Source organism: Bactrocera tryoni, chromosome 1, assembly GCF_016617805.1.
Source record: "Bactrocera tryoni isolate S06 chromosome 1, CSIRO_BtryS06_freeze2, whole genome shotgun sequence".
Classification (NCBI taxonomy): domain Eukaryota; kingdom Metazoa; phylum Arthropoda; class Insecta; order Diptera; family Tephritidae; genus Bactrocera; species Bactrocera tryoni.
The window spans coordinates 9,874,387-9,890,898 of record NC_052499.1 but is presented as its reverse complement, the minus strand read 5'-3'; the positions used below and the strand labels follow the sequence as shown (position 1 = coordinate 9,890,898).

The 16,512-nt window shown below is 38.1% G+C and overlaps 1 protein-coding gene across 1 annotated transcript in view; it reads left to right on the top strand.

Annotated features, from left to right (window-relative positions):
• Nucleotides 1-16,349, top strand: part of LOC120782664 (putative leucine-rich repeat-containing protein DDB_G0290503) — a 27,884-nt gene extending 11,535 nt beyond the window's left edge. Inside the window, exons 6-10 of the mRNA XM_040115041.1 lie at nucleotides 11,854-12,057; nucleotides 12,121-12,324; nucleotides 12,591-14,696; nucleotides 14,766-15,830; nucleotides 15,950-16,349. Of these exons, the coding sequence (XP_039970975.1) occupies nucleotides 11,854-12,057; nucleotides 12,121-12,324; nucleotides 12,591-14,696; nucleotides 14,766-15,830; nucleotides 15,950-16,111 (3,741 nt within the window). The 3' untranslated portion in view covers nucleotides 16,112-16,349. The remainder of the gene's footprint in view (nucleotides 1-11,853; nucleotides 12,058-12,120; nucleotides 12,325-12,590; nucleotides 14,697-14,765; nucleotides 15,831-15,949) is intronic.
• Nucleotides 16,350-16,512: the final 163 nt, after the last annotated feature.

Below are 16,512 nucleotides of genomic sequence, written 5' to 3'. Positions count from 1 at the left end.
AATGACAGCGTGGGTGCGCTCGATTCGATGTTCATTCTCGAGAAGAGGGCTTCCAATAGCTTAATTTCCACTATTTTCCACCGCTCCTGTGAAATTTGTGGTATATAAGCGCGACGGTCAAATGCCGTTTTGCAATCCCGGTTTGTCCGTGTGTTTGACGTCTAGCTTCCCGGCTACGTCTTTGTACTTCCTCTTTTCCACCGCTCCTATGAAATTTGTGGTCTATGAGCGGTTTGTCCGTGTGCTTGACGTCTAGCTTCCCGGCTATGTCTTAGTACTTCCTCTTTTCCATTGCAGGCTGCCTTTTTGCAGCGATATGTTCCTTAATGTGGTTAGCATACGCTGGATTCGAGACATTGCGCCAGTTTCGAGTGACGAAGCGTGCCCGGCCGTTTCACCTCCTCTACCTTCAGGCTGGACTTGCCCTCAAGACGGTTGCAAATTCGGACCGCCGCCTTGTATCACGTCGTTGCTCCTTGCTTGGCTTCATCCGGGGATCCCTCTTGTTGTCAGAGTTGGAACTCTCGGTCGCTCGCACATGAGAGTGAAGAAGCTCTTCTTCTATGTTAGTGCTTACAGCGCTTTCTTTGCTTCAAAACCCGTGTGGAAAATCTCGAGATATTAGTATTCACAAAAACTTTAATATTATTGAGACTCATTACCTAATTTTGTCCTAAGGCGCAAAAAAAAAAGCTGAAATTTGGACTTTGCTAGGCTTTTCTTTCATTGTTACCGCTCGTTCATAAATATATTTATGTATATGGCATATGCTGGGTTGTGGTGTATGGAGACCAAGAAATCTGTCATTGCGAAAATATTTATAGCTCCTGCTTACCGAACAAAGACAATACAACGTATATATGTATGTATGCATGTATAAGACACAAATAAGAATAACAATAAAAATAGGCGAACATGTACCTACAACTTGCATTTGTACGAACCGCGGCGCCATAAAAGTACGTCTTTCGAAAACTGTGTTAGGAGTGTGTTGTCACCGCAAAGGGGGCAACAGAAGCTTGCTGCCATGTCGTGGCCACACAAAAGCGCAACGAAATGAGGGACTAGATGCGGTTAGAACCGCGCGCATGTGAATGGCAGCGCATACAGACATACACCGAAATTAACATTACATCGAAGTATTTCAACGACAAACGGGCATTTGAATGGGTTGTCGACCGAATAGCGCCAAAAACGCGCGGCGCACTGGGCGACGTGGAGAGCGAAACTGCCTTGCGCTTGCTACTCAATTGCCAATTGGCGAACAATGCTGTGTATTGTTGTGGCTAGTCTCGAATTTCGACGCTGTTCAAGCAGAAAGAGATAAGAAAAATCACCAAAAGCGGCCAAGTAAACAAGGTAAGCGCGCGAAATTCGTGTGGTGCTGAGCAACGTGGGGAGCTTAAACCAGTTAGCTAGCATTCATTGCATTTGTTGTAGCGAAAAACGTGCACTATACGCCGCGCTTGCAGGAAACACTCAAAACAAACGCAAAATCACTCAAGTGCCTTGAGTTTTGCGTTGATAACATCTGCACCTACTTTGAGTGAAAATAAACGTGCGCTCGCTCAGCGCCTACAAACAACAACGAGTGGCGCGCTAACTAATTGCCAAACTCTCATTTGGCGCTGCTTTAGTTCACCGTCGAACGCGTAGAACTGCGCATGCTTACAAGTTTCGCGTATGAATTTTGCATCCGTGCCACTTTGACGCCTAGATTCAGTGTTCTGATTGCATACGCATACATATATATATGTACATAAGTAGCTATGTATGGCGCATAGCAGCCATGGCGCTGTTGATGTTTTTTGTGCGCCAAAAGAGAGACGAATTTTCGCTAAAGACGACAAAAGAAAGCAATAGTGTTTTTTTAGACAATTTGCAAGTGTTAAATTTGTTAAAAAAAGAGAATTATTGATTAGAGAAGTATAAAAAAAATATATATAATATATTTTATGTTTAAAAAAAATATATACTATACATAATAAAAAAATAAAAAAATATTTAAAATAAAATTAAATAAAAATAAAATAAAATAAAAAAATTTAATTAAATTACATTAAATTAAATTAAATTAAATTAAATTAAATACAATAAAATAAAGTGAAATAAAATAAAATAAAAATAAAATAAAATAAAATAAAATAAAATAAAATAAAATAAAATAAAATAAATAAAATAAAATAAAATAAAATAAAATAAAATAAATATATAAAATAAAATAAAATAAAATAAAATAAAAAATAAAATAAAAAAATAAAATAAAAAAATAAAATAAAATAAAATAAAAAATAAAATAAAATAAACTAAAGTGAAATAAAAAAAATAACTAAAATAAAATAAAATTAAATTAAATAAAATAAAATAAAAAAATAAAATAACAAAAAGCAATAAAAAAGTGACGTGATCCAATGCAAGTGAAATGAGCTCTAAGATATCGGGAATCTATAAAAATTCATGCTAAAGTGTACATATTTCCAGTAAGCAGTCAAACCACTTACATACTTGTATGGCAGTAAGGCACTGAGTCGTCCGCATGCTAAAACAACATAGAGGTGCGGCTGCTAACAATTGACGCTCACCAGCTGGCAAACGGCAACCCGAAACTTTAATGGGGATAAACAAATGAAATTGTTAGCAGAATATTGACACATTTTAGCAAATAATAAAAGCCTAGCACTTTTGCTAACTCAGCATATTTAGGCAAAATTGACTGCGTTTAAGCAAAAAAAAAAATAATAAATAAATAAAAAAATTGAAGTGAAAGATAAAAAGTAAACGCTTAAAACAGTGCACCGTGTGTTGCGCATCTTTCAAGCAAATTTTTTCGTTATTGAAAAAATTGTATTGCAAGGTTAGGCGCGAAGCCACAGCGTATTGAAAATCAATACTTGGAAACAACAGCTTAATCCGCGCATTACGTCAGCTAAATGAATTTCAGTACTTTGCTGAATTTACAAAATAGCAACGGCGTACAAATCCATTAATAAATTGCTTAGACCGCACAGCGATTAATATTCCGTTAAGAACAGCCAGAGCCACAGCCAAGACCACATCGGATTCCACGCAGCATTCTCGAATTTGGATAAATAACAATTTATTAACCTCGAAATTTATAAAAACAAATGCCTTCTCTAAGCATACAGCTATAAATACCCAAATCAATCAGTTGATCGATATCCATAAGTGGTGGCACAACAAAAATTTTTGCCTCGCCTGCACTTGAAGTGTGTAGTAGCAACTTAATTTCAACTCAAACCGACAAGTATTAATATTCATATGTGAATTAGTATACAAGTATCTATTTATGTATATACATAAATATATATTGTATATATGCATATATGTAGTACAACCACCAACGCTACCACCATATTTAAACAACATCACATTGGCATATAATTGGTGATTGAAGACGGTCACGTAAACAAATTGAGATGCTTTGTGACGATGATTTTATTTGCTTAGTAAGTCGACAATTCGTTCTTAAATATAAACATACATACATATATGTAAGATTGATTATATAACACTGATGCTGATGCAACTGTCAACTTTTATATTGAAAGCGAAAATTTATGGGCAACAAAAAGTAAGACTTTGTTCGTAAATTTAAAATTGTTAATTTATGCTTCAAAATCAATGTCATCCCCATCAAAGAAAGCTCCTCAATACACTTGTATCAAAGTTTTTTCCGATCCTCGAAACATTTGTTAAAGTCAATTTTCGGAATAGCCTTCAATGGAATTCATTTTAAAGTCTTCAATTGCCTGAAATCGGTTTCCCCGGAGCGGTCGTTTAAGTTTGCTGAAAAGCCAAAAGTTACACGGATCTAAATCAGGCAAATACGGTGGTTTCAGCACGATTTTGATTGAAATTTTTCGCAAAAAACTCACGAAGCATCACGCGAAATTTAAATTAAAAAAGTCTTACTAGTTTTTGCCCGTAGCAGTATGTCGTCTGCGATCAGTCTTTAGTTGCCTTCATAGAGTTGCAAGTTCAGTTCTTACCAAGAAAAAGTATTACTGTCGAAGTCAAGTGCTGCGACCAAAGGTTATAATTTTTTTAGTACAAATAGTTGATATTCCATAGCCACACATTCCAATATATAAATGAAACCCGTGCTCAGTCAAGTTTACATACTTTGACAAACGCATGGCAGAAAAAACAGCGCTTTCCTTTAAGCACCGGATATTACTAAGGAAACTTTTTTTCTATGAAGTCGGGTTCAACGAGCAAAATTTTACTTTTTTTACATCAATTAGCTGACAATCTGCAAGCATACTTAGAAACATAAATTAATCTCAATATTCGCCCAGCTTTACATTCTTTGGAAAACCCAACGCAGCAAAAACAGCGCTTTCTATTAAGATTAAACTTTACTTCTACTGTCATTTGGCATTTGACAGGTGCTCTCATTAACAGCACGTTCTTTTTGGGCAGCTTTTGTTATAACAAAAGTTGTAAAGTCAATCAGAACATTATTTGTCGTGTTATGTATGCATGCGTGTGGGTGTTTTTGTGTGGCGCCAAGCTTTCGTGACCACAACAATGACAAGTGGACAAGACGCTGTTGACTTTGGTATGGTTATTAAGCCATTTCACGGAAATATGTGCACACCCACACATCAATATCGTTCGCCAACTTTCGCGAGAATGTCACAAAAATAGATAAATACAAGCACAAATATTGGTCCATACACGAAAATCACATATTTGTAACAGGTAAATTGAAAAGTACCCGGCCTACTATAATAAAACACACTTCTTTTGATTATAGCGATTCTCCAACTCTTTTCGATACCATTTTTGAGTACAATTTGTCCTTTGCTTCAATACTTGTATGAGACTCAGTTTCGGCGTTCATCTCTTCATTCGACGAAAATGTCTTCCCAGCTAGCTTTTCTTTGAACAGTTGGCAAATTTGAAGGTTAGGGTTAAGCAAAAATCGTATGCATTTAATTATGGTAGTGCCATGTGCAGGCCGCGGACTTTTCAATTGACCTGTTAGGTCTTATGTTTGTTTACATTTTTCACAATGGAAGCCCATCGTCTTCCTTACGAAACCTTTCAATTTTACGCCAAGTTAGCATAGGTAGAATTAAGTTAAGTGTGGTGGCTGAAAAGTGTTCATTTACAAAACTAAAATCATCAGCTACTGATTAATCCAAGTGATAGAAACTAATCTAAGTAGGAGAAGTAGTTAGCGGCTTCTTGGAGCTAAGACGCATCCCAGCACATTATGCATTGGCTCGTTTTTCTTCTATTTTTTTACAAGACCTGAAAATTTTAGAACGGAAAACATTGATTCTAGAGTGTAACTTAAGTTTGTTTGGATATATTCCCATAATATAGTCAAGTCGTTTTTTTCCGTCCGCTTATCGAATTTACTTAACTCACAATGAGAAATTATTTCAAGAAAAAAAAATATTCTCTAGTGACCACAAATTCACTAGATTACAGCATAAGACCTCACTTTAGCTGTCTAAATAAGAAATTACGTTAATTTCGGCACTTGAGGGAAAAAGGATATATGCAAAATTCGAAAATTTCTTTCCAAGGAGCAAAATTTTCAAATCGATAACTCAAAATCTGAGGAACTGTTGTGCGTATATACAGACAGAGGAACAGACGGTATAGCTAAATGAACTCAGCTGGTTAAGCAGATCTTCTTTGTATACATATATTTTTTTCTTGGGTATTGCAAACTTCGTGGCAAAAGTGGAAATCTCTTTATGTGAGGTTTATTTTCAAATAAGTTGATATTGCCTTTATCTTAAGATTTTTTGCCTGAAGAATCTTTCCTAACATCTCAAGATTATATTCTGTAGCACATTTGATTGATATACAGATTCAAACAATTAGTGCTAACAGGAAGAGGGGATGTCAAACAAAGACCTCAAAGAGGTTACATGGGTTTCCTCGGGTAAAAAATAGCCTTTTAGCAACAATTTTTTTCTCATAAAAAATTAAATATATTATTAGAATTTGTTATTGTTACAAACATACACTATCAAGAAAGAAATTCTAAAATTTTTGGAACAAAAAAAAAATTTAAACTCGACCATTGTGACGCCATTTCACGGGACCCATTAGCGCCCGCTTTTGGAAGGAATACGTGTTTTAGTTAAAACCTTAACTTAAAACTTGGACGAAGAAGAAAAAAACTAAAAACTGGGTTTTCGGCAGACTTTTTCACAAAAAAAATTAAAATTTCAATGAAAATTTCGAGAATTTTTTTCAAATAGTTGTAATCGAAAAAAATCCTTCAACCAAGTCTTTCAGAATTGTAAGTCAAAGACTTGTGTAAAATTTCATGCAGATCGGTTGAGTAGTTCTCGATAAACCTTGTCAACCGACTTCAAAAACACAGTTTTGAGAAAAACGCGTTAAAAGATGGCGCACTTAGCCTAGCTAGCCTCGAGTGTACAAGCTCTCAAAGCTGTATCTCCGAAACTATTACTTGGATCAACTTGAAAATTTTGGATAATATTCTAGAGGTGTTGTAGAATTTAATAAGACAATAAAAAAAATCGATTTTTTGAAACCCGTAAACCCATGTAACCCCTAAGCTAGTCCCACCGTTTATACAAACACGGTATTGGATATTTTGATAATCATTATTTTTTTTTGGAACTGAAGCCGGTCTATTTTGCTTGCTTCGACTTTGTATTATACACATATATTCATATACATATGTATATGTACGTGCGTATGACTTATTTTACACATAAATGGTTCATTTACTCAGCCGCGCTGTTTATGGTTTCGCCTTCACGCAAGCTTTTGTTTGGCCGATTGAATTGTGACTAACAATAGTGGACGCTGCCATCGCCTGTTAGCCTTTGTCGGTAGTAAGACAGCTGGTAGCCGCTAGCCGCTAGTCGCCACTAATGCCATATACTTAAGGCATTAGCGCACCTAATTATGAAAATAAAGTCATGGAGTTCTTTTAAGAGCTCAGCTAATTTAACTAGTAATTTATATACATATGTTTAACGGTATTTAAAATTTACACATTTTTTTTTTTAAACACTTTTCTTTCATCTTTGCGATGCTGTCCATGAAACTGATATTCTACAATTCAATTATATAAGTGTTAATTGATAAATTATCTGTGCAACAGTCAGCAGCTCGTTGCAACTTTTTTCTGCAGACTTTTAAAGTGTCCAATAAGCAATGTGGGCTGACTGATTTGTCGATTGACTTGTATTGGTTGGCGGTGTGTTGCAGTTTGCACTGGCAGTTTTGAACTCTTCTGTGCGCTTGTTGGGCACTGGAATACAGTATCGGTGCTCATTATCAAGACAACTGAGCCAGCAACTTGAAAACCAAAACAATAATGACTCACAATAAGCATACGCCATATCTACATTTGTTTATAGTGGACAACGCATTTTGAGCTGCATGAAAACGGCATCAAGATTGTGTTGTTCTCATAAAGCTTTCGAACTAGTTATATGGTGTTTAGTTGCTACAAAGAACACTGATTTGAATTTGGGCGCATGCAATTAAAAAGTTTGACAAAAATACTTTGTCTACGTTCCTTTGTAAATATAATAAATCTTCATTGAACTGACGCTCCGAAAGAGTCTTCTGTATATACTTGCCCTTTTTGCTTTTATTATATTAGAAATTTAGCAACGCTTGATTCCCAAGGTAATTATAGGAACAAGTTTAGTCGCTACTTCAATACGTTAATGCACGCTGAATGAAATTAATTTCTGCTTTTAATCAACATTTGCAGGTTTCATTGTAGAAATTAGCAAGATTTGCTGGCGAAACTCTTTCGAACATAAATATTTACCTTTAACATTAAGTCTCTTTATTTGTTTAAACGTTGATGTGTAGAAAGCGACTGACACGTATGCATTTGTTTAGTATGCGTACTTTTTAAATTAGTAACAGCTTGGCAGAAGACTTGACCATACGGTATTAATATGTATACGTTGAACTGTTATTGTTTTTGTTGTGTGCGTATTTGGGAGGCAAAATTACAGCAGACACTTGAGAGATCGTTTACATTTGTAGGATTATTAAATTCATTGAAATTAAGGGGTCAATTGAGAAGTCCCCGGCCGACCATAGTAAAAGCGACTCTCCAACTTTTAGATACCATTTAAGTATATACTACAATTTGTCCTTTGATTCAGTATAAGTCTCAGATTCGGTGAACACCTCTTCATTCGACAAAAAAAAATATTCCCAGAAAGCATTCTTTTGAGATCTGAGGACAGGAAATAGTCGATGGGGGTCAAATCTGGAGAATACGAAGCCCAATTCATGATCTTATGCTATTGTCTTCACTTACTTGTAACACGCTGCATTGGTTTGGTGAAACAGCACTTTCTTTTTCTTCAAATGCGGCCGTTTTATCGGCGATTTCGTCCTTTAAATGGTCCAGCAACGCTATTTAATAGTCCTTCTTTTTTCAAAGTAGTTAATGATAATTATTCCATGCGTATCACAAAATATAGACGCTAAAACCTTGCCAGTTGACCCGTCTTCAAGATGGTCTATCGTCTGCAGTCCACTCGAATGACTGTCGATTGAATTTCATCCGTTGTTACACATGCAAAAACTCGAGTTTATTAAGCTTGAACATCTGCAAAAACTGCTCCGAATCATCAACTTGTCGTTGTTTTTGGTCAAAAGTGAACCCTCGCGGTATCCACTTTGCACAGAACTTTCTCAGACCCAAATCTTGGTGAATGATATGATGTACACGTTCGGTAGATATTTTTAGAGTGCCTAACATTACGAACAACTTCACTTTGCTGTCATACCCAATTATTTTGTGGACTTTGTTTCGTCGACGAAAACCTCTTTTGGACGTCCACTTTGTTCACAGATTTCGATGTTCATTTTACCACATCTTAACTTAGCATACCAATCCTGGCAGTGTCCGGAAGCTAGTCATCAAGGCAAGTTTTTTCATCAACAGGATCAATTCTAGTACGACATATTTGTGTCAGGCCGGGTACTTTCAATTAACCTGTTGAATAATATGAAACTCCACTCTCATGGTATTGATTGATTGTTAATAGCATTGATTTTAACTTGCTCTAAAGTCGATTTCGCGATGGTATAGCCGACAGGTTTGTTAGACTATGCATCACGCCAATACTTACAATTTTTTTTGTGGTTTTTTCTGCAACAATGGATTCTACAACTTTAATGCATCGTCACTAATCTTCGAGTTACTAAATGAAATTATTACTTTCCACACTATTTTGCTAACGTCACATTCACTAAACATTTTAGTTTTTCTAATGGCAGCGAGTCAAAGAGGTTTTGCAATTTTTATTTGAACTTCGTTCTCAACCTATTTACGTGACCTATTTTACACGCTGCGTTCCAAACGGAGAGCGCAAAGCAAATCACAATGTGACAGCATTTTGCTGCTTAATTGTCATTCTAGTTTTTCATTTTATATCTCTCTACCAATTAATGAAGTGTGAAGTGGCATTAAGCTCCTAATGAGTTAGGTAGTCTCATTAATTATGCAAAACGTACATTGGCACGCAGTTAGAAAATATATAAATGTGTGTGAAATACTCACTACTCCGCCTAGTTGAGTATTGTGAAAGATTTGAATGAACGTCTATGCGAACAGTGGCTAATAGCTAAACTTATTTACATATTACTAAAAGAATGCTACACGAGAACACACAAATATGTATTTAATGCCATTTGCCTCTAATTTTCATTCTTAGCACGTGAGTGAGCGAAAATTTGTAACTGTTACGAGTATTGGGAAGTGATTGAACTATCATTCTTGCCCAGCCTTAGTCGTATTTGCAAGTAATGCGAAAATAGTGCAATTTATATACCCTGTTCAGAGTATAGTACATCTTATTTTTGCCGCGAGGTCAGCTCGTTTTGACATAAAAGACATAAGAGCGGTATTTGTGTTGTTTACAGTAACTTAAAATATTCATTTTGGCTTAAACAAAGAATTAAATCGCTAGGCAATCTTGATGAAAAGATCTTAAATCCGTTGCTTCCTCCCAAAACTTCATTAAAAAACTTTCTACCGCGCTCATGTCCATTGGCAGTAATCTCAAAATCCATCCACAACCATTTGGGCCGCAAATGTTGCGAAATTTCTATGAAGCGCGCTGCCCCTATTTTCGCATAGCGCTGGGTCTTTTGCGAAAAACCATTAACCGCAATTTTCAGATTTTATACAGCAAACAACAATACACATACCGTAAGCGATTGTATTTGCAAACCTTAAAAATCATTCGAGTTGAAAATCAATTAAACTACCCACCGACAACCGACCGACCGACCGACCAACCAACAAACCTTGCCAAGCGTATGACTGCGCAGAAGTTCAATCGAATGCAACTTTTATGAATAGACAAAATGCGACTAAGAAAAATGAAAACCCAAACGAATGAGTGTGTGTTTGTTGTAGATGCAGCTGAGCGCATTTTAATTGTGCAAATCAACACCAACAGCAGTGAAACGGCGAAGAGTGATCAGCGAATGGTGAAGTGCAGACACGCAGCTGGCTTTGTGCGGCCGCTTGTTGGCGGTGTTGGTGGCAACACGCAAGCGATGCAAAGAAATTATGGCGCTTAGTAATGCAGCGATTATTTGATTGCCAAATAAGCGGTACTATGATTTTATGTGTGGCGTTTGCTAGCTGGTTGCCACTGAATTGCACTTGCAAGTCTCTGTAGCAAAAAAAAAAAAAACTCTCAAGCATGCGCACACACAGTTATAAACAGCTAAATGCTTCTTTCGACAGATTTCATTCAAGCGTTGTTGCGTCTTGAACGCTCGTTTAATATTTTTGTATTTTTGAGCCACTACTGTTTGGTGATTTCTGACTTTTTTTCTCCTGGGTTGGACGAAGATGACACCCAGCACTCTATTTTCGTGAGCTATCGACAGGACATTAAACTTATTTTTAAAGAACTGCACACACAATTTTTTAAGTGGAAATTTGGTTGGCCGAATAATTCCGAACTTGTTATTTGCTATAGCTTTGCAAAGATCTATCTAATAGAACTTGATTTCTGCTCAACTAAAAATTTTTCTGTTCGGTCGAAGAAGATGACGCCCAGCCTTGTTTACATACATCCGTGAGCTATCGATGGCAGTTCCGATGAGTTTTTAAGAACCTTATTCAATAGCATGGTTCGGCGTCGAGAAGCTGCAATCATAACAGAGAGCCGATCGATTTTCTACTCCACTTGCACTCCTGCTCTCTGAGAGTACTCATCAGCAACTTGGTACAAGGCAACTGTGGGACGGCATTTCAAGCGCCTTACGCACAGCTGCAAACGAACCCATTTGTTAAGGGGAAAAAGAAAAAGAACAGCTAGTTCGATGATAATTTCGTCTATCTTGGAAACAGTATTAACATCAATCACATTGTCAGCTTCGAAATCCAACGCAGAATAACTCCTGAAACAGGTGCTACTTCGAACTTAGTAGGAAATTGAGAAGTAAAGTCCCCTCTCGATGAACAAAGACAAAACTCTATAAGTCACAAATATATGGTGCAGAGGTGTGGACGATGACAACGTGTGTTAAGTCCACGTTACGAGTTTTTCAGAGAAGGATTCTTATGGTTCTTTGCGTATTGGCAATCATCATCTATTACTTTAAGGTCGACTTTATCTCGGATCCTGTGTTTGTTTCTTAGGTTGATAGTTTGATATTTACACCTGTCGATGCATTGGCATTTTATCTTCACATTTTGTGTATATAGTGTTTAGCCATTTTCTTCAATTTTTTAGTATTTATAAAAACATGTACTATGTATTATTTTTATAGTCTTATATAATATAACCAGTCTGATTAATAATAAAAAAATAATAACATATTTCTTTTCAGTGGTCACTGCAGAGCCAAGCAACTAGCCCCACTAGTACAACAGACAAGTCTCAAACAGTCACAGCAAACACTGCAAAGGATATTTGGACGAGTCGGGAAGATCCGATGCAGATGATCTTCGGCAAATGTGGCAACGGAGAGGCAAACATGAGCTCGGCCAACGCAGCTTCACATAGTCAGCAACATGACGAAGATGAGGTCAATGTAATTCTTAAAATCTTGTATTAACAAAGTGAGGATTTTAACTTCTCTCCCTCTATATTTTAGCTAACGGATCCCGCCAATGAAGAGCTACGCCGGCGCATCACACAAATGCTAAAGAAGTCGGCGTTAGATAGCGACGACAGGCACTGCCTACAACAGCTGATACAATTGGTGCAGCATTTGGACTTGATGGCGCAGCGCAGCGAACCAAACTCGTTAAATACGACGACGTCGTGTTCCAGTGACGAAGCCAGCAGTTTGGAAATGGTAAGCATAAGAGTCGATGCGATTGTAGTTCTACTCAGTTGCTATAGAATGTGTTGGGTGTACATATATTTATTTGAGTTGTACGAACATGCATTTGAAAATTTTATCAATAGTCATCGCACATCAATATATTTCAAGCATTCTTTATTTAGTAAAATAAAATAAAAATACCATTTCTCTTAAATTTAAATTACGTGTACTAATAACATAAATAAAACTAGTTTTATAACTTTATTTCCCCCTTAATAAACAACTGCAAATTAAAGGTAAAATCGCGTATATCGGATTACGGCTCAGCATCCTCAGCGTCAAGTGCTCGATCCACGCATGAAGTCAGCAGCAGCAGCAGCAGCAACCATTCAAATACAAAATCGACCACAAAATCTGCTGTATCCGCCACATCGCCGGCCAACGCCGCACGCATAGTTGCCACAGTTTCGCCCTACAACAGTTCGCCCCAGCATCAAGCAGCATACAGCAATAATAACTGTAGTAGCAGTCAGCTGGTGCCCACCAATACACCAACAGATTCACCACGCAAGTCACGCCAAGCCTGGCAGAGCAACAGCCTAAGCGAGAGTGGCGTATTCGTGGAGTCTGATTTCTTGAGCGACGTCAGTGAGAATAACGCCTGTACGCAGACCGATTTCGAGGACGAGAGTGCCGTCGGCTACGCTGCACGGGATCTCTGCAACGAACTTCAAAAGCTCCAGTGCACTGATTCGACACGCAAAAGCGGAGTTCACAATTTACCTGCCCGTTCGCCGAACACATCTCAATACTCACCAAATTTAAGCGAGCAAAAACAATTGCAGTATTACAAAGAACGGCTGGCGCTACTTGAAAGCAAAGTACTTATATACGAGAGTTCTGGCGATTTACAGAACAAGCGGTTAGCTGATCGACTGCAACGTGAAATTTTATTGGAGAAGGAATTGAAGGAACTTAGAGACCGAGTCGAATTTTTAGAAAGTGAAAATCTAACGCTTGAGGAGGAAAAGTGTGAATTCGAAGAGGCTGAAAACGATACACGTTTACGTCTACAACGGCTGGAGGTGGAGCTGGAAATACTCAGTCAGCGCAACGTTGAGCTTGAGATGTCCAGGGAGGCACTAAGTGCCAAGTATAAAGACTGTCGTTCTGAGTGTTTGATTTTACGCGAAGATCTAGGCGTTAGCGAGACGCAGATTCGTCATATTGAAGAAGATAAGCAGAAAGCCAAAGAAAATCTTGAGTTATTACACAATTTGATACCCGCAATTGTAGCGCACTACACCACGCTGGCGTACGCGCATTGGACGAACAATCAGACCAACGGCAAGCCATATCAACCAGACACATTGAGCAACACATATCAGATAGAATTGTGTGCGAACACTGAAAATAAAATGGGTAATGTAATGCCAATGGTTACCGAACGCGTAAATGATGTACTCCCCGCATTTTCGGGCAATCACTTCGAAAACGCAACGCCAATAGCAAACTTTAACTGCGAAAATCAATTCTATAGAAATGAAACCCCCGAAGTGCCGAATTGTGTGTGCCAGTACCTGAAAGAGGAAGTGAAGTGTTTGCGAAATCAGATTAAAGATTTAAACTCACGCCACTACGAAGCCATGGAATCAGCTGATACGCATTGGGTGGAATTGGAGCGTCAATACAAGGATCGCGAAGAAGCGTACCGTGCCAAGGAGTGCTGCCTTAAGGTGAAAATACAAAAACTACAGGACTGTCTGCGCGATGATGCACGCGCTGCTAATGAGAAGATTTGTCAATTGGAAGAGGCTGAAAGCGAACTGAAGAACTGTCTTGTACGCGTCTCCAAGGAGCACCGCGATTTGCTAGATGACAATGAATTTATGCGTTGCGAATACGAGCGACTGAAGGAGCAGTTAGATACGTTGAAGGCACAGCAGAATCCAACTCTAGACCAGCTTGAGCAAGAGAAGAAGCGCAATAAGACGTTGAATGATGAGTTGAGCTTTATGCGAAAATTGCAAGCAGAGACCGAGTGTAGGAATTTAGCTGAAATGGAATCACTGCAAGGACAACTGTTTGAATTAAAAAAGGAATTCCTGCACATTGAGGTGACGAACAGTGAGCTCAAAGAAGAAGTGGCAACACTGGAACAGCAAATTATTAAACTGCAAAATAATGAGAAGGATTTGGAAGACAAAACTCGAGTACTGCAAGACGAGGTCAAGAGCAAGGAGGAGATGGTGCAGAAGCTGGAAAAACGCCTAGAACGTTCAGAAGGCTATAGTTTGGCACAGGAGCTCAGCGGTAGCCCTTCGAAACGTTTCAAACGTGAAGATGTTAAGGATCTCAAAACCGCTAGCACGGGTTTAGGGAATGCATTGCGTAATTTCAAGGTAATTTTCTTTCTTTCTTATTATATATATGTACTTATTCTTGAATTTCATCTGTATCCACTTATATAGGAATGTGAGACAAGTCTACCTTCACACCAACAGTTCTCAAGTGTTGCACGCGATGTCAAACGTTTGGCAGATAGTCTTCTGCATGGCGACGCGGCCGACGATGAGGTAAGCATTAAAATAGAAAATACTAAAGTAGAACTCCAAAAGTCCGAAAGCCCTGAGGCAGAGCTTGTGGCGGACGATGTAAATGCTGAGGAGAATCTTGTGATTCCCGAAATAGATATTAAGCCAGAAGCTGACGAAAATGATGTAGAGCCTGCACTTGGGCAAGATTTGACGATTGCAATGGCTTTGATGCCACAATTCGTTATTGACGAATGTCTCATGCCCATTTTCATGCCATCCAAAGAAAAACCCACATGTGTAAAGCAAATTAGCGAGGTGCCTTCCGAGCTACGCATGCTTTCAGCTGAGGCACGTGAGCCCACTAAGATTTCTGAAACCTTTAAACGACTTTCCTTAGTAACTTCTCAAAGAAACCGTAAACGACGTATTAAGCGTCGCGTTCTTCAAACTCGCGTACGTCGTATTGTTTCGTGTTTCAACGCGCGTCGACCCACTCGTTTCCACGACGTCATTGATATTGACATAAGTCAATCGGAGGTACTACAACGCTGCGATAGCTTCCATTCCTTGCGGGAAGATCCCCTGGAACCGCATAACAAAATAGACGCCTGCACTGAAACTATTTTCGACAAAATCGATAAAGAAACGGAAACTGAAGGCATCTATATAGAGAGTAAGGAGAGCAGTGTGCAGGTGAATGATGATATGAATCCCGAAAGGATACTCGATTGTGTGCCTTCACAGACGCGCATGTTCATCAATCTACTGAAAACATCGGTCATACAAGATACTTTAGAGGTAACGCAATTTAATAAGAACCTACTGAAACGTTGGGAAGCAGATAAAGAGTTTCGTGACGGTCTGGAGATATTGCAAACATATTCAGTTTTCGACACCAACAATAACGAACAAGTATCTGCCGAGAATTATGAGCACTTTGTGAACGCAATGTCGTGCTTGCATGTCCTCGAGGAGCTCTTCAAGCCGACTAAGGTGCCGGTGCGTATACCCATTGCGTACTCACATATATATGTCGTATAAACACTAAAACATACATACACTGGTACACAGTTACTTGAGTTGCATTGATTAATGATCGATTATTTGCGATTCTTTAGATCATGCAACAAATCGAGGATCAAATCAATGAACAACTTATGAGCTTCCATACCAAGCGCATGGAGTCGGAGTTCTATTGCACCGTTTACTATCCGGTGAAAAGAGAAATTAACTCGGAAAATACCAATGATTATGAACTGCTCTTGACCAATCCAATGTGAATACCGACGGTCACTGTAGACACTGAGGATTTGATTGTGGCACCTTTAATAAAAGAAAAGAAAATTTCTGAAAAATATAAATCTGTAAATAACGAATGTATTTGAAAGTATGTTTGCATGTGTATAATGAGTATGTACATACTATGTAAGAGATGAGATCTGTCCTTTAAATACTACAAATTTTAACGAAACTTCTATAACCAAAAACAGTAAGTTCTGGTGTAAACTTGTAATAAAAGAATGTCTTAAATAATAGAAAGCTGGAAACACTGCGTATTCTTTTCTTTATCTACATGGCTCTGACATATTTCTTGCTTGCCAATAGTATCGAGCTTGTTTGAATCGTCCCCGTAACGGTCTTTTTGTTCAAACGAGCAGTCGAGTTTGACGTCAGTCGAAAT